The following is a 22,050-nucleotide window of genomic DNA, read 5'->3' as shown; positions in this document are numbered from 1 at the left end:
TAAAGACATACATATACATGTGACGTGTCGTGTGGCCAGGAGGTGTGTTGTCTTTTAGCAGAGGAGTCCACGGAGGATGCTCACAGCGTGGTGGATAAGAATACCAGCACAGGGGTGCCTGAGGTTGGTCTGGAGTGCACCACAGGCATTCAGACATTTCTATCGCTTCCAGATCAGCCATCAGCTTGCAGTAGGCTGCGCACTGGTAGGGGTAGGGTCGAAACGTATAGACTGACTCATCGTCACATGGCTCAACCATGGCACACTTTGCACTGTAACATCGTCTGTGACACAGTGGAGGGCTCGCCATAGTCCTGCACACAACACTTAAAACAACATAGACACACATGGATATGTAGAAACCACTAGGTAGTTCATAAATACTCTGATGCACATGTGGTCTCTGGGCTCCTGCTGGCGTAGCGAATACAGAGTTCTATGGATTTGGGTTAGATGTTTTACATAACTTGACATTTCTCCCTGAAGCTGTTCCAAGGAGGGGGCCTTATACCCCTTGTAAAGGCTACTGGCATTGGTCAGCCTGGTAGCATTTCCTGTGTGGTCAATTGTATATTACGATTAGTCTGTGATCGCATTTTCATTAAAGCCATTAAAACATTCTGAACCCAGGTTAGTTTTGTGCTCTTACACATTTTTAGCTATTTTCTCCTTTAGCACCCCATCTGCCCTTTCCACCGTCCCTTGAGACTGTGGATGGTACACACAGCCCATCGTGTGCTTCTGTAATTGATTTGAGTACTGTATTCACAAAATGTGCTCCATTGTCTGAGCTTATCTTGTCTGGAATCCCAAATCGTGGGATTACATCTCTGCACAGAAACTCGGCTACAGCCTTTGCATCATTCTTAGCAGTAGCCACTGCCTCCACCCACCGGCTAAACCAGTCTACTCCCACTAGAATGTAGTGTTTTCCCCCTCTTCTCTTTGCCATATTCACAAAATCCATCACTAGGTGTCAAAAAGGACTTCTGGGCTCAGGAATGTGGCTTATCGGGGCAGTAAAATGTTTGCGCATATTCCATTTTGCACAAAGATCACATTCTCAGAGAGTTTTGTTTACCATGCTAGCCAAATAAGATGACCACCAGTTTTTCCGTATTGCTGTTATTACTTCTCTCCTGCTGCAGTGATCTACACCATTTTCTTCTTTGATCAACACTGGGAGGAGAGAGAGAGAGAAGCTACCCACAACCTGTCCCTACTTCTCTATACTCCAGTGTCTGCGTCTCGGATTGCTCCTCTTCTTTCCCACATCTCTACTTCCTCTGGGCTTGCTGTGTTCTGACTATCCCTTTACATTCTCTATTGTCATTTCTGCTGGCTCAGGATCAGGTTCTCCCGGTTGCATTAAGGCCATTTTACATTCTTCTCCTACGTTTACCTTTTTGCGGCTTCGTCTGCAGCAGTGTTTCCTTTAGTGAAAAAAGGTGCCGTCTGATTCGTGAGCCCTACGCTTGACAATAGCTAGCTTCGTGGGCAGTTGCATTGCTTCTAGTAGCTCTGATATGGCTGGACTGTGCATAACTGTGGATCTGTCAGCTCTCTGGATACTTCACTGTGCCCATATTGGCCCAAAAACATGACATATTCCGTATGCATACGCCGAGTCAGTGTAAATTGTACATGTTTTACCTGACCCTAGTTTACATGCCACTTCAAGAGCTTCTATCTCCAGCCAATTGCGCTGAGCATGGTTGTGGAACTGTTGCTGCATCTATTGTTCTAAATTATCTGCATCATATTTCACTACTACATATACCACTTTGTTTGTCTCATTTGTCCGATAACATGAACCATCCACAAAGAAACTGTGTTGAGCTGTCACCAGGGGCTGTGTCTCTAAGTCAGCTCTTACTTAAAAGAGTTTTTCTGATTCTTCTGACGTCATGTGGTGTTCCCTCAGTTGGTAGCACTACATCATAGCTTGTGCACCTGGTGCTGGTTATCACGGATGACTGACTTGACACTGACAGTGCATGTAATGCATGTGACGTGTACAATGTCACTGGATGGTCCATAGTGATGGTTGACGCTCTCTGATAAGCAAATGCTGCTGCAGCTATTGCTCAGTAGCAGGGTGGCATGTCCACATTATCCAGGGCAGTGCTAAAGTACACAATTGATTGCTTTACTGCTCCATGCTGCTGCTGCATGAGTACAGCCGATGCATGTCGGATACATACAAGTGTAAAGGCTTGCTGTAATTTGGACTTGCTAACGCCGGTGCTGAGGCCATACTGCTCTTTAGTAATGCTGCCTGCCCCTCAGCAGTCCAGGTTAACGGGGCATTAAGTTCGGTTTGGTCTGCAGCCTTTATCATCTCTCTGAGCGGTTGAACCTTTAGCACAAAATCACATATCCATGGTTTGCTAAACCCTGCCATACCCAGGAACGACAATGTCTGTCACATGGTTTGCGATTGTGGTGCCTTTTGGATAGCTTCTATGTGTGTGGCCGATATTTTGTCGTGTGCGGTCCCTTCCAGAACTCGTTCCAGGTATTCTTCGTTTTTCTGGCAGAACTGCAATTTGTCTTTACTTACAACATGCCCGTTGTGTGCCAGCGTTCGCTGTACCATTAGCCAGTACTTCCAAAGACTGTGACTATTTTTGGCTGCAGATCAAAAGATAATTGACAGATTGAAGCAATCAGCTCATGATCTGTAAGTTCGCTAGATGGCTTGCCAATACCTGGCTGAAGATTGGCAGACTTTTGCAGTATCCCTGTGCTAATCTCGTATAGGTGTATTGTTGTCTTCTATAAGTAAATGCAAACTGATCTCCCAATATTTTTGCCATTTGTTAAAAAACTAGGCACATATTTCAGCACCTTACTTCCTCAGTCTTTACACATTCAGCTCTGAGCCTGCTTAGTAAAAGAAGTCTGGTGGACTGTTCTTGAAGTTTCATTTTTATCTACGCTACATTTCTACTGTACTTCTGCTCTACTTTGCTGTGCCAGCATGGTGCTGTTTACCCATCTGTTTGTCTAGTCAGGGAGAAAGGGGAGAAAAAAGCAGATGTGGTATCAGATGTGGTATCAGATGTGGTATCAGATGTGGTATCAGATGTGGTAGCCCTGGGAGTTCTTTTAAGCAAAATACTGAGTCCATATTATTATACAGTTACAGTCACTGAAGAACGACATGTCACACCTTTTCTGTTTAGAGTTACACTTTATGCTCGTGAAACAAGTTAGTTCCTCTTGTCATATAATGAAATTGATATAAACTAAAGAAGTAGAAGTATCAAACATTGCAATGGACTGGAAAAAAAAGGAAGTTCATTTAAGTGCACAGTCCATGGAAAAAGCCCAAAGCCAGTAAAAAACTAATGGGGTCATTTTTGGCCAGGACACGATTCAGTGTAAAATGAAGTAAAAGTTACAGACAAGCTATGGGCTTCACAAAGTGGAGAAACTCTATGATCTAATGCAAAACTGAGGAGAGGAAACATGCTCCTTTTGGAGATAACCGGAAGCTAGAATATAACAGAAAACTTGCAACGGTTGAAGAATATGTGTTCAGCGTGTGCTGAAATGTGAAAGGCTAGACGTCGGGACTGGCGGGAAAACGATCTGACAAAGGTTGAGAAGAGGAACATGCATGAAATGTACACTGACCAGCCATAACACTCTGACCACTGACCGGTGAAGTGAATTCACCTGAGTATCTCCTCATCATGGCCCCTGTTAGTGGGTGGGATATATTAGGCAGCAAGTCAACATTTTGTCCTCAAAGTTGATGTTAGAAGCAGGAAAAATGGACAAGTGTAAGGATTTGAGCGAGTTTGATGAAGGGCCAAATGATGGACTATGGGAAGAAGGCGAGCCGGCAGAGGCAGTGTCCTGCTTTGGTCAGTGTTCTGCTGGGAAATTTGGGTCCTGCATCCATGTGGATGTTACTTTGACACGTACCACCTACCTAAGCATTGTTGCATCTATACCCTTTCATGGAAACGGTATTCCCTGATGGCTGTGGTCTCTTTCAGCAGGATAATGCACCGTGCCACAAAGCAGAAATGGTTCAGGAATGGTTTGATGACCACAACAACCAGTTTGAGGTGTTGACTCGGCCTCCAAATTCCCCAGACCTCAATCCAATCCAGCTGTGGGATGTGCTGGACAAACAAGTCTGATCCATGGAGGCCCCACCTCACAACTTACAGGACTTAAAGGATCTGCTGCTAACATCTTGGTGCCAGATCCCACAGCACACCTTCAGGGATCTAGTGGAGTCCATGCTTCGATGGGTCAGGGCTGTTTTAGCAGCAAAAGGGGGACCAACACAATATTAGGCAGGTGGTCATAATGTTATGGCTGATCAGTGTACATAAGGACGTCCAATGGGACGTCTGTGCATTTTGGGTGATTATGTCACTTATACCCCTGGAACCAACTGGTCAGTCTGCTGGCTTGCTTGACCGAGCTTGTCTGAATCCAGTCTTCATGAGTTTGGTTGTTAAGTTTGATAAAGAATTTTATTGTTACATTTTGTAGTCAGATTTTGTGAGCTAGCCTGGACCAAGACGTTTTCCCACACTCACTCACGTCATAGCAGCTCTGAACAGACGCTCTCGACTTTGTGGAGGTCAAAGTCCCTGTGAATGAGCTGTTCCTATAGAAATGATAACATATTGGAAGGACAACGTTCCTATGAACCTGAGTTGCAGTATGTGTACAGTGAGTGCACAGCGCCCCCTTGTGTACAACATGGCATTCCCACCACTTCAGAACTACTTCAGGAAACCTGTAGATATTGATGAAAAACATTTCTACACACACACACACACGTAAAAGAAGAAGAAACGGACACACGTTCTAAAGAAGTTTAATTTAATTCAAGCTCATACTCTGTACACGCCATATTTACATCAGAGGCGCACACACACACACATACACTGTAACCTGTAAATATTTCTCATTTTGTATAAAATGTTTCTTGTTTTTTAATATATATATTTATATTTATATTTTAAACATGAGGTAGGAGTGCAGCGCATTAATAATCTAATAAACATTTTCTTTTTCATGCAGGTCTGAAATCCCTCCCTCCCCCCACCTGTCTCACTGAGCGCACACACACACACACACACGGCTGGAGTGATAGATTCTGGTGATCAAGTACATATACACTGTGAATAATATCCAACTGTGGTATGGAGGTATATCATCAGACTGATGTATCGTTCCAGCTGTGCGGTTTGAGACACAGCCACCTCAGTAGTGCACACTATTCCGACTCCACGGATCTCATTATCCATACCAATATCACTTTTCCAGATCATGATGATGTACCATCACAGTGACTCCTCGCTCCAGCCCTGTGCAGGACAGAATCACTCATCGGTCAGTGTGTGTGCCGCAGTGAGACGGCCTAACGTTTATCTCTCCGTCTTCATACTCCGTGTAAAAATCGTGCAGCACTCAGCTAATCACACACACACACACCACCAGGCTCTGTACAAAGTTCATCATTCAGCACAAGAGAGAAAACAGAAGGTGAAATAGCGCTGATGTTCTGACACACAGCGCCACCTCCAGTACAAAAGGATATTTACACCACATCAGTAAAAATCTCTTCAATATGTAAAGGAAAGGGGGAAAAAAATGCAAAACTGTTTAAATCTGAATGGAATTAAGAATTAAGAGACAGAAGTGCACACACACACACACACACACACACACACACACGTGAAATAACACTACGACCATAACTATAGTTTATATCGCATAATGATGGAGATTATTAGAAATAATAATAAATAACTAGTATTAATAACATTATTATCACCTAATAAACCTTTATAATAATAATAATAATTATAATAATTATTATTAAGATGCAGTGATGTATCGAGAACTCATCCTTCCCATCATACCATCCTCCTTCACTCCTGCTATGTAGAACGTTAACTAGTGTTCATAACTAGCGCTTCAGCATTAGCATGCTACCACCAGCAGACAGCTATATATGTGTCCGTATGCTAATGAACTGTTAAAACCCACGTGTCTGACCCGTCCCTTCTGATTGGTGGGGAATAATCGTAACGTTAGTGTAACACGTCTACAGCTTCTTCTTCTTTTTTTTTACACTTTCTAGTAGTATAGTGTGATTTGAGTCTTTTGTTTGGCATGTCATTGTTTACTCTGTAAAAAAATGTCAATATAAATATTCATGAGCCTCAGTTATGAATATGAATAGTCATTAGCATATTAATTAGGACATAAGATGTGATTCGTGGGCTATTTCGAATAGATCTTGGATGGAATAAATATCAAAACACAAATCAAAAAAACCAATAAATAAATAAAATGAAAGGTGTTCATTACAGTAACTAATCATTAAAGGCATATTAATTAAATTAAATTAGGGTTACAGGGCGGATAAAATGTAAAGCTTTATCTCACCATGAGTTGTGTGTGTGTGTTTAGATGTTTTTACTCACAGGTCACATTGTGTGTGTGTGTGTGGGGGGGGGGGGGGATTGTTGTGTCCAGCAGGGGGAGACACACCTCAACAATGACATCATACTACTTCTACTACTACTACTAATAATAATAATACTAATATAATGTTGAATTATTTAAAAAAAAGTCCTCAAGTGTGTGTGTGTTCAAGACAACTCGGCGCCGTTGTGTGTGGTTGCAGGTGAGTGTGTGTGTTGGCTCTGAGGACTGTGACTGGCTGGTGTGAGGGTTTTAGGGCTGCATGTGTCCGAGTCAGTGGCCTGAGGGCAGTGACTGGCCGAGTTGATGATCTGCTGTTGTAGCTGACCGATGAGCAGCTCCAGTTTCTCCCGGGCGTCTCTCTCTCTCCTCAGCTCGTCCTGTAGTTCCTGTCTCTCTGCCTCGGCCCGCTCCAGTCTCACTCTCAGATCACACAGCTGGGGGAGGGGTTATAAGGGGAATGACAGACAGACAGAGGAAGAGAAATTGTAAAACAGTTGTTCTGAGTTGAACAGTATCAGAGTGTGTGTGTGTGTGTGTGTGTGTGTGTACCTGGGTGGTGTACTGCTCCTCCTGGCTCTGGCAGCTACAGTGTGTGTATGTGTGTCGGAGCTTTTCGAGTCTTTGCTCCAGCTCTCTCTGCTCCTGCTGAACCCGCCCTAATTTCTGAGCATGCTCAGTGTGCACTGCCTCCAACTCGCTCTGCAGCTCGCTGTGCTCCACATGGAAGCGCCTCCACCTCTCCGCATCACCGTCACACACCGTCTGCAGCTCCTACACACACACACACACACACAGGCAATTAAATGATCCACTGTCCAGGAGTGTTTCTATTTTTCTTTTCTAAGTGATATTTATAGTGAGACAGAGAAGGTTTTAAACAATAAACACACAAAAGTAAGTACTGTTTTGTGTGTGTGTATATGTGTGTGTGTATATGTGTGTGTGTGTGTTGAGCGTCTCTGACCGTTTCTAGCTCCCTCTGTGTGTGCAGTGTAGCGTTCAGCTTCTCCTGCTGTTTGTTGTACATGTGAACCATCTCAAACACCAGCTGCTTCTTATCGTCCTCTTCCTTCCCGTCTGTTTCCATGGAGACAGCCGAAGGGGGCGGACGCCTCTCATCGCCACAGCAATATTTCGCTTCCTCCGCGATGGAAGGAGTGGTCACATGGACATCTGAGGAAGAGGAGGAAGAAGAGGAGGGTGTAATATGTAAGTTTTCAGTCGAGGTAGGTGATTGGCTTGAATCCCAGAAGTCTCCTAGAGACCATCCTACCGTCTTAGTCTAGTGACCGTCTTAGTCTAGTGACCGTCTTAGTCTAGTGACCGTCTTAGCATTAGCCAGACATGATTTATTTGTAGCATGGCTATCACAAAAAGATGAAATACACATCACTGCTTGCAAGTTCATTAATATTTCACTAAACACACACACAAAAACAAATAATTAGCATTAAAATCAATATACTCTGTGACTGAGACATGGATAAAGTGTGTGTGTGTGTGTGCTGACCGTGTGTTCTCTTGCTGTAGCATTGTTTCAGCAGGGTTCCTAGTGTGTCTGCTCCATCACTCTCACTGCTCTTTTGTAGAGAAACGTTGGGTGCCACCATCTTATCGTATGGGTACAGGTAGTAGCTGGAACACACACACACACACACACACAACATGAAAGAATGTCCAGTGTTTAATCTCATAGCAACTCATAATAACCTTAAGGTTACTGTGGTTCTCTTATGGCAGAGCACTGTGTCAGTGGAAAAAGTGAACTGTGTGAGTGTCCAGTACCTGGGATGGACGACTGAAGGAGGTCCGACTTCCTGTTTGATGTCAGGGCACAGATGAGGGAAGGCCAGAGATCCCTACACACACACACACACACCAAAAATTATTATTGTAAGAGCGTTTGTTTCTTGTTGTTGAACTCATTACTCTTTTATGAATTACTGTGTGTGTGTGTATGTGTGTGTGTGTGTGTGTGTGTGTGTTTACCTTTCCCTTTATGTCACACACCTGGTCAATGGAAGGATTGGTCTTCCTCACACAGGTGTCCTCATCTACAACCTTAACACACACACACACACACACACACACACACACACACAAATAAATCAGTAATGCATTCTAAACAATTAAGTTCTTTAATTAATGAATGAAATCTAAAAGTTGTCACACAGGAGAAAACACAAATGAGGGAAGTGTGTGTGTGTGTGTGTGTGTGTTTGTGTGTGTGCGTGCGTTTGTGTGTGTGTGTGTGTGCGTGTGTGTGGAAACTTCCGCAACTGAAGCTGCTGACTCTTGTTCAGCTCCTTATCACACAGGAGAGGGGAGTGTGCTTGTCTGTGTGTGTGTGCGTGTCTGTGTGTGTGTGTGTGTGTGTGTGAGACACTCACTCTGTCTCAGTCTGACACACACACACACACAAGCTGACAGACAGAGAGGATGTGGTTATGGTGTCAGACGAGACAGCAGACGATGTTCCAGAAAAAGCCCACAGAGAAAATGGAGCCTGACACACACACACACACACACACACATTAAAGGCACAAAAAGCAGAAACGTACATGGAAATATAGACAAAGAAACACTGAGACAAGACAAATAACACATACATTTTATATAAAACCACACACACACACCGAAAGAGAGAGAGAGAGAGAAAGAGAGACACACACACGCACACAGACAGAAAGAGAGAGAGACACACACGCACACAGACACAGTTGGACAGACAGACACACACACACATACAGACACTCACACACACACACAAAGAGAGAGAGATACACACACGCAGATGGAAAAACTGACACACACACACACAGTCCAGCTGTGTAATGACATCATCCAGTCTTCTCTCAGTCCCCATGTCTCTCTGTTCACTTTTTAACTTCTGTTCCCACTTTCACGGAAACTTTCCTCATCGTTCATGTGTGTGTGTGTGTGTGTGTGTGTGTGTGCGATGAAACCAGGCCAGTGGAGGTAGTGAGACCCGAGCAGGTCTCGCTGACTCACAACAGCAGTGTGATGAAGTCAGCCAAGTTTCCCCCAAGACTGACTCACACTCCGACTGTGTGTGTGTGTTTCCCATCAGTGACTGGATTAATCAGTGATGTCACAGTCAGTCATGTTAACGCTGTGTGTTCATTATCAGATCATTCCAAAGACAGACAAAAGACACACACATACACACAGACAGATAATGAGAGACAGAGAGATGTACAAGGACAAACAGAGTCAGACACAAACAGAGAAGCAGACAGATAAACAACAGGTTGATTCAGCATTACTGTTTATTACACACACACACACACACACCCTTTCTGAACCATTACGGCTGTAACAGACGACACATTCTGACGGTCAGTCTAGCTGCAGACGGTTTATTAGTGTGTGACCCCATCGTGACCAAGGAAGCGAACTGTGTCTTTGTCTACAAGCCTCCCCCCTCACTCACACACACACACACACACCTGCTGGGAAAACACACACACACACACACACACACACACAGACCACCAGCTGTGAAACTGGGTCAGCTGTGGTTTACGAAAACAACTCTAGAGAACAAATGCAGAGTCAGACGTCTCTCTCTCTCTCTCTCACACACACACACGGCTGCCCCCGACCCCCCTCACAAGCCACTCCTGACTGTAAAGACCATCAGGAGAACACACTGCCATAACAACACATTTCACATTAGGCTCTGCTATCATGTTTTTTTGAATAAATGTAGAATAAATGTGGTGATCATACACACACACACACACACACACACACACCAAACTGCTTCTTCAAGCAGAACTAATTAGCAGCACTAAGGGCAGGGCCGTTCTCACCTGGTCCATGGGTGTGTCTGTGGTCAGGCAAAACTTCTCCTTCATCTGGTCAAGCACCGTCCCGAGTTTGGTCTCGTCTGCAGTGCCCTCGTAGCGACGGCTGAGGTGCAGGTAGCGCGGCCAGCGGGCGGAGTCGAAGCCCCAGTGGCAGGTGCGCTTGTCTGGTGTGCGGTGCGAGTGCATGACAAAGTTTTGGGGCGAGAAAAGCAGTTGACACTCCACACACTGCACACACGGTGCGTCCGGGCGGACATAGAACTGCGGTACGAACACACCGCGGCACTTCCCCAGGCACTGGTGCTCCACCTGGACGAGGAACGATGTCCAGTTTAACATTTAATATATATTAAAAATTATTCAACAGTGATGCGGATGCTACGATGCGATTTATTACTTACCTGGAAGCCGAACTGTCCGTTAACAGATGAACCCTTCACCCCGTGCTGGGTGTGGTTGTGGGCGGAGCCGGGACGGAGCAGCGCGTTGCACAGCCTCTGAGCGTCGGTCAGCGTGATGAGGCCACAGGACGGGGCATTGAAGGGCAGGATGCCCAGCACTTTGAGGACGTGCAGCTGGTCGGCGTCACAGCGGGCGCAGTAAACGTACAGCTCGTCGCACACGGCGTTAATCTGCTGCAGCGTGAAGTCTCGCAGGACCGAGTTCAAAACCTGGGGCAGACACAGACGCTTCTCTCCGCCCACCACGAAGCTGGAGATGGACTCACCCTCCAGCATCGCGTGCGTCAACTCCGTCGACCTGTCGCTCGGCACCAACAGAGGCCCCGCCCCCAGGATGGAGGGTGAAGGAAGGGGCGGGGCCAGGGCCTGCTGCGAGCTGGTGTCCGCTCGGGCGGAGAAAGCGGCCGGCCCCCCGAGCGAGCTCCGGCTGCTGAGCGTGAACTGAGCCAGCGTGTGTTTCAGACCCGGACTCAGGTCCAAGGCTTTATCGCAGTCCGGATCTTCCCGTTTCACCCTGCGCGTCAGCTTCATCTCCGCCATCAGGCGCTTCTTTATGGGCACATCCTCCGGTCTGTCCCTGCACACGCGCTTCACCCCGCACTGCAGAGCGCTCACGTCTCTGACCGGCACCGTCACACTCGCCATGCCGTCTCGCGCGCTGTCACCTGTCTGCCCACACACCTGTCTCACACCTCCGCGGTCTTCCTGTTGGCTCGTCTCACAGCCTCAGTGCTGGCATGAGGACGGCGCTGCACTTCCTGTCAAGACAAAACAACCATTATAGCGCTAAGAGCTGTGTAATGAGAAGAGTTTAATTGTGGAGTATTCATTATCTCTCTCTCTCTCTCTCTCTCTCTCTCCTTATATTCATCTGCCTCTTTCTCTCTTTCCTTTTCCTGATCTGTTTCTCATCCTCCTTATATTCAGCTCAGTGAGCTTTATTCTCATGACTGTCATAACAGTTACATTACTAACAAATACCGTGAATTATTTATACAAACAGAATAAAAAATACTTTCTCTCTCTCTCTCTCTCTCTGCATTTCCCTCTCGTGCTTTTCTGACAAACTTGTTTACCACGTATAACACTTTTTTCTATGTTCACACTCGAATCATCAGCAATATAAATGAAAATAATGAAGTGAAATAATCGCCGTGTGTGAGGTCAGACCCTCACAGCCACACGTCTCATCAATAGAGAGCGGTGAAGCTGCGGCTCGATCTCAAACGGCTCAGTTCTCCCTACTTAGGCGCACTACATGCACTACTGAACAACTGGATCTGCGCCGTGCGGAGCGCACTACAGGCCGCCGTTTGGAACACAGCCATAATGCGCTAAAGCCAGCAAGAAAAAAAACACGTATCACACCACAAAGCAGAACGTTTCACACTCACGGACGCGGTGGTGACCAGGAGGACAAAAACACGAGAGATACGTCAATAAATGAAGTGTTTAAATGAGTATGTACTAGCGGAAAGTCTGAGGCAGAGGCTAGGCTAGTTAGCTCGTCGGCTAACGAACGTTCTGCTGATGTTATCGCTGCGCGAGCCGTCGCGAGAGAGAGAGAAAAAAACGACTCAAAACGTCTCGTTTTCCGAATCACGAATAAAAAAACTGACATTTATGGATGTATACGAAAGTAAATATGTACATACGGTCACGACACGCTTCCTGTCGAGTCCCTGCTCGTGCTCACAGACGGAACTTGAAGAGGATTTAAATGGACTTACCGTCTCCTCTCTCACGGTCTGTCTGGGTTTCTCTCGACAGCGCGAGACGTGAAAAAACGTCACCAGACTGCGCTCCCTACCCGTATTCCGCTCAAACCCCGCCCTCGTGCAGGACGATTGGCTGCTAGGATTCGCCGCAAAGTGGGCTTCAGCCAATCGCAGCGCGGAGCACTCCGTAGGGGGAGGGGTGTGTCGGTCGAAATATGGGTGGGCTCTAAAACACAACGGATTTTTCCTTTGATCGACGCAGTTGAAACAAGTTCAAGTTTCGAAATAATTTCCGCGGAGACTCCGAGATCCAGGCTAGAGTTTAACTCCCATTTATGTTCGTCAACATTTCCATAAAGTTACGGTTTTGTTTTTATAGATCTCATTTATTTACCTCAGTCTTTTCCACAGGGCAGTGAGGAAATCTCTGCCTCAGATTCACACTGTTTGGTTTATTTTGCTTTGCTTGTTTGTTCATTTATTTTTATTTTTATAGATTTGCAGCTAATAAAGTTCATGTGGCAATAAAAAACAGTCCAGACATATTTGGAAAACGTTTAAAATAATCTGAACCTACACCGCTAATACCACTGTGACCTTTAAACTTTCGATCACTAAAAAAACGGAGAGGTTTTAAAATACACTTTAACGCAAATAAATTTAACATTAGAGAGAAAAATAATTTTCCCCCTTTATTTCTGTTGAAACGTCTTCGCCGGCACGCGCTGCTTTAAAGCTGATGGAAAGCCACGCCCCCTCCTGGTCAGCGGATTAGCAAGTTAGCTAGCACTGTCGCTGTTCGATCCGTACCGGCAACACGATTTACACTGCGCATGCGCGGAATTGCGTCTACTTCTTGTCTGTTCTGTTATAATACTGTTCTTATAACACTACTAATAATAGAGCGGCGTAATGTGTTTCCGCACAAAACCCTAGTTTCCGCACATGCGCAGTTCATGTAGTGACAAGCACAGCGTTCTGGAGTAGCAGAAAAGTCAGACATTTTGTGGAAAAAGATCTTTAATATAAAATTCTGAAATAAACTGAAAACACACACACACACAAACACACACAAACACACACAACCACACACACACAACCACACGCACACACACAAACACACACAACCACACACACACAACCACACACACAACCACACACACACAAACACACACAACCACATACAACCACACACACACAACCACATACAAACACACACACACAACCACACACACAACCACATACAACCACACACACACAACCACATACAACCACACACACACAACCACATACAAACACACACACACAACCACACACACAACCACATACAACCACACACACACAACCACATACAACCACACACACACAACCACATACAAACACACACACAACCACACACACACAACCACATACAACCACACACACACAACCACATACAAACACACATACAACCACACACACACAACCACACACAACCACATACAACCACACACACACAACCACATACAACCACACACACACAAACACACACAACCACACACATACAACCACACACACACAACCACATACAAACACACACACAACCACACACACACAACCACACACACAACCACATACAACCACACACACACAACCACATACAACCACACACACACAACCACACACACACAAACACACACAACCACACACACACACCCACATACAACCACACACACACAACCACATACAACCACACACACACAACCACATACAAACACACACACAACCACACACACACAAACACACACAACCACATACAACCACACACACACAACCACATACAAACACACACACAACCACACACACACAAACACACACAACCACACACACACAAACACACACAACCACACACACACAACCACACACACACACAACCACATACAAACACACACAACCACACACACACACAACCACATACAAACACACACACACAACCACATACAAACACACACAACCACACACACACACACACAAACACACACACAAACACACACAACCACACACACACAACCACATACAACCACACACACACACACAAACACACAACCACACACACAAACACACACAACCACATACAACCACACACACACACACACAAACACACACACAACCACATACAAACACACAACCACACAAACACACACACACAACCACACACACACACAACCGCACACACACTTATAGTAACACAATAACACGACTCCTGTCCTTCTCACAAGATGTTAGGTTTAATAATACTGACTCAGATCTTCTTTGTGTTCATGTTATACTTAATACATAAGAAAAAACCTACAGTACAGGAAGAACATCTCATTCCCACACAATTCATTTCCTATAACCGCAAGTCCCCAAGACAGTATCTTACAGGGCTTATACCATGACAACTAGCCATCGATGACCAATTTCTATTAAATAATCATATATCTTTGTGTTTTAGTAGCATTTAATAATGTCAAAGTTAATGTTAAAGTTGTCTCTCTACACAGTGTTCTAGCCTCGGCAGTCTCTCTTCAAGTTCATCAGAGATAAATCACAGCTTGAGAAAGCAGTGTAAACTCCTCTGTCCTGAAGATAAGGAACATCTTCATCTCTGACTGTTACACAGCACTGACACCGAAGACCCCTTCCACACGTTTTTATGTCCACGTGGTGTGTAGCGTACACGTCCCTGAGAACGAGACGTTACTTTAGAAACCTTTATGAGAACATGACTCCAGAGTGAACTCCGTCGCTCCTCGTGGTTCCTCAGCAGCCATTTGTCAGGCTGTATTGAGATGTTAAAGAGTCGGTGTGTGTGTGTGTGTGTGTGTGTTCACACACTCCTTCAGTAACACCACACCGCATTCACACTCGGAAAGCTAACACAGGGACGGATGAGGCCCCAGCTGCAGTGTTTGTGTTTCACTTCAATCCCAGGGCCTGATCACAGAACCTCCACACACACACACACACACAGTTAACCCAACAGCAGTGAAAAAGCACTTCAAAGTAGGAAACACTGATTTTTGATTCCATACATAATCAAGTCAGCTGGTCGGAGTGTACAGCAGACAGCACAGCAGTGCCACATGCAGTGTGTGTTTGTGTGTAGCGCCTCCTGCATTTCATTCAGTGTGTGAAGGATAAAGAGGCGGAAATTCGATATACTCAGTTCATTAGATGAGGAAGTCTAAATGCTCCCCTGAGAAACAGTCAGAGTCTCTCTCTCTTTTCCTCCCTCCCACTGTTTCTCCTTCTCTCTGCCCCCACAACTCTCTCTCTCACACACACACACACAGTTTATTGGATAGATAACATCTCTAAAAACTGTAAGTTGATAATTTCTAAGCTGAACTCTTGAAATAAAGACTAGTTTGTAAAAGGCAGCAAGTTTTTAAGGTAACTGATAAGCTAGAGTTAGCACAGATGCTAATTCAGGAGAGTAAATGATTTTATTTGGCGATTAAATTCAGAAGATTACGAGTGCATCATCACAGTGAGTCACATCAGTGCTAAGAATTAAAACTGAAAGCTAACGGTGAGGGTCAGTAATCACACGGTCAAGTTTTTAGTGTTTCTGTTTTATTGCATTGTTAAGATTTTGTTTTGGAACACGAAGGAGTATGACATTTACACTCGCGGTGTGTGTTTTACACGCTGTCAGCTTTTTGTGTCTCTCAGCACACACACACACACACGTCTTTAAAGTTCACACACAGTGCACAGATTCACAATGACCTCTTGACCCTGGTGTCTCCCACTGTGACCTCCTGACCCCTGCTGGTCTGTGTAGTCACATGACCTCAGCTCACAAGGGTCAAAGCTAAGGCACCATTTGTTAAGTCTGCAGTGTGTGTGTGTGTGTGAAGGAAAAACTGCGTATAGCTCTGGGTGTCATTCAGATGCAACCTACAGAACCTGACTGGCTTTTTTTTTTTTTTTTTTATTGCCCCGTGTTTGAAAGTGAAGAGCACTGGAGTGAACTGCTCCTAATTTTGCTAATCAATAGCTTCGTATTAGCTTCCTCTTCTTCTTCCATCTGTAAATGTTACAGCTTTACCTCTGACTGTTACAAAGCATCAACATTCTAGACTCCTTCTCCTAAAGCAATTAGATAAAAACCTCACATTAACGGTCTGTTTCCTGTACACGCCCCTGTGAGCCAGCTGTTGCTATGGAAACCATAAGGTATGAGAGTGCATTAATATAAAGCTGTTAGAGAGAATCAATCAACACCTGATCCACCAATCAGAGTCCAGAACTCAGTGCTGTGTGGAAGAGTGTAATAAGAGTTGGACCATGGTTATTATCCCATGTGTTTTTATTTAAAACTGATTTTTTTCTCTATTTAACAGCTTCATCAGAGAAACAAACATAATAACAGTGATAATAAAAATAACAGGAATAAGAACAGTGGAATTCCATTAGTGTTTCATTTCATCTAAAAACAGAGGAGGGTATGCCAGAGATCTTACACACACACTATGACAGAATGAGAGTAGTGTGTAGCCTGTAGTGTGTGTGAGGAATGCATAATTAACTGTAAAATGATATATTTATTAACAAGCTCCAGTGTGTGTGTGTGTGTGTACATGTAGTGTTTCATTTGGTCATTAGTGTCCAAGGCCCAGTAGACAGAGACAGCCAGAGTGAGACAGACAGGAGGGAGAGAGAGAGAGAGAGAGAGAAAGAGAGGGTGACAGAGAGACAGGAGAGAGAGAGAGAGAGAGAGAGAGAGAGAGAGAGAAAGAGGGAGGGAGAGAGAGGGGAGTGAATCTACGAAGTATATTTTAAAAAAATAAACAGATTTGGCAAAAACAATGCTCTACACACACACACACAAACACACACAAACACACAAACACACACGTGCTCCGATGGACATTTCCTGTCTGTCTCAGATGTTGCCCGAGTGTGTAAGCACTCTCCTTACACACACTCCTCCGCTGACATCAGCAGTGGGTTGATGTACTCAAAGCCTTCGAACTCTGACTGGTCAATCTTCTTCACCACATCACTGCAACACACACACACAGAGATTAGATCGGGGGAGTGATGCAGTTAGGTGTTGCTGTAACAGTACAGACGATGAGGTCACTCCACTGCTGGGGCAGAGCAACATGCTTCCTGTTTTCTTAAGAACACACACAGACAGACAGACACAGACAGACAGACAGACAGACACTCACTCATCGTCAGGAGTGAGCTGGATGGGCTCGTTGGTGAACTGGGCATCAAAGTTATCGAGTCCAAACTCGCCAGAGATGTTGGGCTTAAAGGGAGGAACCACCTGCTTCTGTTCCATCTGTAACTCACACACACACACACACACACACACACACGTCACAGATCTGAACAGTCATCAGTTTCATACAATGACTCATTTGTCTGCAGTTCACATCAATTAAATCAGACACACCGGGTAGACAGAGATGCAGACAGAGAGAGACAGACAGATAACCCAGGGCACAGACAAACAGGCTGGGGCACAGAGAGACAGACTGACAGGGACAGGCAGAGACAGACAGACAGATAACCCAGGGCACAGACACAAAGGCTGGGGAACAGAGAGACAGACAGATAACCAAGAGCAAAGACAAACAGTCTGGGCCACAGAGAGACAGACAGAAGGACAGCAGCAGACAGACAGACAGAGAAAGACAGAGACAGATAGAGAAGGACAGACAGGGACAGACAGACAGACAGATGAAGTGAAAGAGAGTGACTCACCAGCTCCCAGTCTACATTTCGGAAGAAAGGATGAGCCGTAATGTCAGCAAAACCTGTCTGAGGATGACAACCCAGGCGCTCCTTAGGGTCCTGAAACACAGACAGACAGACAGAAGGAGTGAGACAGCTGAAGTTATTAGCAGTCCAGACTCTCTGTGAACTGATGGTGGCGCTGTTTGGACCCCGAGTGCTGAACGCTCAGAGTTAACTCCATCGCTCTATTCTGCAGAATTTATCCGACTGTATCAGAACAATCTTAATGCTGATTGGCCGAGTGACGATTGATGTCTCGACTGGTCCACCAAGCAGAACCACAGAGAGTTAAATCAGCCAATCAGCATTCAGGATTAGTGTAGAACCCATCACAATAATGTTAAAGGAGTCTCGCAGGAAAGTTTGTGTGTGTGTGTGAGTGAAGTGTGTGTGTACCTTGTTGAGAAATCCTTTCAATACACTGGCTGCTTTCACTGACAAAGACCTGGGGATTCTGATCTGCTTCTCCAAGATCACTGAAACACACACACACACATGCACGCACACACACACACCATCATATTTCTCTTCTATTGTGCTTCTATTTATCTGTTTGGCTGTTTGTGTGATGGTGTAATTATGTATGTATGTATGTGTGTGTATGTGTATATGTTACCCTGGAATAAATAGTCCTCAGTGTTCTGGTCTGGATTGTCTGAGCTTCCCACAATGTCGAAGGGAGACCTGCCTGCCATCATCTCGAACATCAGCACCCCCAACGCCCACCAGTCCACACTGAACCCTACACACACACACACACACACACACACACACACAGTAAGACAGTAACAGTAGTTAATAGAGGCAATCAGTTGTAAAAGGTGTATGTATATATATATATAGTGTGTGTGTGTACCGTAGTCCTCTCCTCTCAGGATTTCAGGGGCAATATAGTTTGGGGTCCCACAGAATGTGCTGGTGGTGTCTCCAGGCCTCAGACCCTCCTAACACACACACACACACAGTAAGAAATATAAAGTCACACTTGACATGTTTACTTACAGACTAATGTTTTTTCAAGTACCTCTCTATCACACACACCTTGCACATGCCGTAGTCGGTGAGTTTGATGTGTCCCTCAGAATCCAGCAGGACGTTGTCCAGTTTCAGATCTCTGTAGATGATGCCTCGCTCGTGCAGGTAGTTTAGAGCCAGACTGATCTCAGCGGAGTAGAATCTAACACACACACACACACACACACACACACAGTTGGTCATTGCCTACCCACACCATTAGGGTTATAACAGTACTGTATCCTCTGTGTGCACAGGTGGCTGACACCCCCGCCCACCGGTGGCTGACACCCCCCCCCGCCCCACCCGCCCACCGGTGGCTGACACCCCCCCACCCCGCCCACCGGTGGCTGACACTCCCCCCCACCCCGCCCACCGGTGGCTGACACTCCCCCCCACCCCGCCCACCGGTGGCTTACACTCCCCCCCACCCCGCCCACCGGTGGCTGACACTCCCCCCCACCCCGCCCACCGGTGGCTGACACTCCCCCCCACCCCCGCCCACCGGTGGCTGACACTCCCCCCCACCCCGCCCACCGGTGGCTGACACTCCCACCCACCCCGCCCACCGGTGGCTGACACTCCCACCCACCCCGCCCACCGGTGGCTGACACTCCCACCCACCCCGCCCACCGGTGGCTGACACTCCCACCCACCCCGCCCACCGGTGGCTGACACTCCCACCCACCCCGCCCACCGGTGGCTGACACTCCCACCCACCCCGCCCACCGGTGGCTGACACTCCCACCCACCCCGCCCACCGGTGGCTGACACTCCCACCCACCCCGCCCACCGGTGGCTGACACCCGCCCCACCCGCCCACCGGTGGCTGACACCCGCCCCACCCCGCCCACCAGTGGCTGACCCCCCCCCGCCCCAAACCGTCCACCCCAACCGCCCACCGGTGGCTGACCTACATACACACACCCACAGGTGGTCACACTTGTTGTCAGGTCAGTGGTGTAGTACACACTTGTTCCCTACCTGGCGTGTTCCTCTGGAAGCTTCCTCTGTCGCTGCATGTGGAACATCAGGTCTCCTCCATTTACATACTCAATCACAAAGAAGAGTCTGCGCGCGCGCACACACACACACACACACACACACACACACACACACAGAATCACCTGTAGGTCATACACACCCTATTCATATACAGGCCACATAAACACATTCCATTGTGGAAAAGTGTGTGTGTGTGTGTGTCTAACCTGCTCTCAGTCTGGAAGCAGGAGTGAAGACCCACCAGAAATGGGTGATTGGAGGCCTGTTCAAACACGTGCTTCTCCGTCTGGACCCAGTCTATGTCCTGTACACACACACACACACACACACAGTGAATCCGACACTGATGATGAGTTCCTTCTGCACAAGCTGTTAATGAGCAGTAACGAGGTGCTCATTACCTCATCGTCGTTAACGAGCTCCTTCTTAACGACCTTCATGGCGTATATGCGCTCCGTCTTCTTCAGGCGCACGAGCAGCACTTTAGCGTAGCTCCCTCGTCCAATCACCCTGAGCAAGTCAAAATCGGACAGACCCAGACTGGAGGGGGCTTTACCTGGGTCCCTGCTGCTCACCGCCTACACACACACACAGTCTATCTAAGCATTCTCATTAACTGCAAGTACTTATAATAATACTCCCCACACACACAATGTCCACGTTATATAACTGTAGAGCTCTGACCTCATGCTCCTCTCCCATGTGATTGATGCTCTCACTGGAGTTCTTATGAGGGAGAACTGAACAAGAGAGAAGGTGAACATTAGAGACAGCTCTAACCTCTCTCTCTCACACACACACACACACAGTATCTGAGGAGTACAGTAACCTAATGGACTGAATCAGCTAATTACCTGGCTCTGGGTGTTCAGCTGGGTGTGGCAACTGATCCACTCGCTCCAACACTGGCTCCTGTTCAACACACACACACGCTTACTTACTGTTAGATCTGTGCTGTAGGTTATACAATAATTAACACTATACCCGTATGTGTTACTGTAATTTAGACCATAATGAACCTGTGTAACCATGGCAACAGTAAGGAACACAGTACCTGTAACTGTCTGCCACACTCCAGCGTGACGAGTTTGTGACACTTCTTGTGGACGAGCAGTTTACAGCTGATGCACTTGTAGCCCTGGCGTCCGAGACCCCAGATCCGGTCAGTGCAGATAGCACAGTGTGCACGCTGAAAACACACACACACACACACACAGTATTAATGTGTTACAGGTCACTATTCATTACTACTACTATTCTAATCGATGGTCAGTACCCTGTTGAAGCGTTTGGCCTGGAAGGCGTGTCCATTAGCGTAGTAGAGTTTCCTCCAGCGTCGTGCGCCACGCCGATAAATAGACTCTAAACACACACACACACACACACACACACAGTGTATCTCTCTCAGCACAGATCTGGAGTAATAAATAAAGGGGTGTTTGTATGTGTGTGTGTGTGTGTGTGGGTCAACTCACTGTCCTCTCCTGGACAAGGCATGCCAGGTTTCTCCGGGACACACGGAAACACTAGAGAACACACACACAGGTAATTAATTAACGTGTAATTAGTGTAACAGTTAGTGTTGTTAGACAGCGCCCCCTTCTGTTGATGTACTTAATAAACATTTTAAATATATGGTGCAGACATCAGGGTGTCTAAACGGTCATGTGAGGGGTCAGAGCTCAAAACACCAACGCAGCAGTCAATCATTCTGGATTCTTAATCTGATTGGTTGATTGCCTCATCTCATGTCTTTATTAGTGGGCG

General features: G+C 46.3%; 2 protein-coding genes across 4 annotated transcripts in view; both read right to left on the bottom strand.

The window, feature by feature from the left end:
* Positions 1 to 5,668: 5,668 nt before the first annotated feature.
* Positions 5,669 to 12,643, bottom strand: skila (SKI-like proto-oncogene a). 3 transcript variants are annotated; one of them, XM_058395483.1, is made up of 9 exons: positions 12,496 to 12,643; positions 10,706 to 11,523; positions 10,308 to 10,613; positions 8,461 to 8,532; positions 8,257 to 8,330; positions 7,982 to 8,106; positions 7,436 to 7,644; positions 7,021 to 7,242; positions 5,669 to 6,905 (listed from the first exon to the last, which is right to left on the bottom strand). In XM_058395483.1, the coding sequence occupies exons 2-9, from the start codon at positions 11,408 to 11,410 to the stop codon at positions 6,636 to 6,638; spliced, it is 1,983 nt and encodes a 660-aa protein (XP_058251466.1). In that variant the 5' UTR covers positions 11,411 to 11,523; positions 12,496 to 12,643; the 3' UTR covers positions 5,669 to 6,635. The 3 variants fall into 3 exon arrangements, with proteins under 3 accessions (XP_058251466.1, XP_058251465.1, XP_058251467.1); XM_058395482.1 differs by having other exon boundaries at positions 12,421 to 12,566; XM_058395484.1 differs by having other exon boundaries at positions 8,482 to 8,532; positions 12,421 to 12,566.
* A 3,472-nt stretch (positions 12,644 to 16,115) lies between these two features.
* prkci (protein kinase C, iota) overlaps positions 16,116 to 22,050 on the bottom strand; it is a 15,137-nt gene continuing 9,202 nt past the window's right edge. The window contains exons 4-18 of the mRNA XM_058395550.1: positions 21,759 to 21,809; positions 21,560 to 21,645; positions 21,338 to 21,472; positions 21,138 to 21,195; positions 20,968 to 21,023; positions 20,685 to 20,861; positions 20,490 to 20,587; positions 20,263 to 20,349; positions 19,306 to 19,441; positions 19,121 to 19,208; positions 18,881 to 19,006; positions 18,661 to 18,740; positions 18,232 to 18,321; positions 17,691 to 17,806; positions 16,116 to 17,518 (exon numbers count right to left, since the gene is read on the bottom strand). Of these exons, the coding sequence (XP_058251533.1) occupies positions 17,431 to 17,518; positions 17,691 to 17,806; positions 18,232 to 18,321; positions 18,661 to 18,740; positions 18,881 to 19,006; positions 19,121 to 19,208; positions 19,306 to 19,441; positions 20,263 to 20,349; positions 20,490 to 20,587; positions 20,685 to 20,861; positions 20,968 to 21,023; positions 21,138 to 21,195; positions 21,338 to 21,472; positions 21,560 to 21,645; positions 21,759 to 21,809 (1,472 nt within the window). The 3' untranslated portion in view covers positions 16,116 to 17,430. The remainder of the gene's footprint in view (positions 17,519 to 17,690; positions 17,807 to 18,231; positions 18,322 to 18,660; positions 18,741 to 18,880; positions 19,007 to 19,120; positions 19,209 to 19,305; positions 19,442 to 20,262; positions 20,350 to 20,489; positions 20,588 to 20,684; positions 20,862 to 20,967; positions 21,024 to 21,137; positions 21,196 to 21,337; positions 21,473 to 21,559; positions 21,646 to 21,758; positions 21,810 to 22,050) is intronic.

The sequence above is a fragment of the Hemibagrus wyckioides genome, linkage group LG07 (assembly GCF_019097595.1).
Source record: "Hemibagrus wyckioides isolate EC202008001 linkage group LG07, SWU_Hwy_1.0, whole genome shotgun sequence".
Taxonomy (NCBI): domain Eukaryota; kingdom Metazoa; phylum Chordata; class Actinopteri; order Siluriformes; family Bagridae; genus Hemibagrus; species Hemibagrus wyckioides.
Note: the sequence above shows the minus strand (reverse complement) of the source record. Positions and strands in the feature narration are given on the sequence as shown.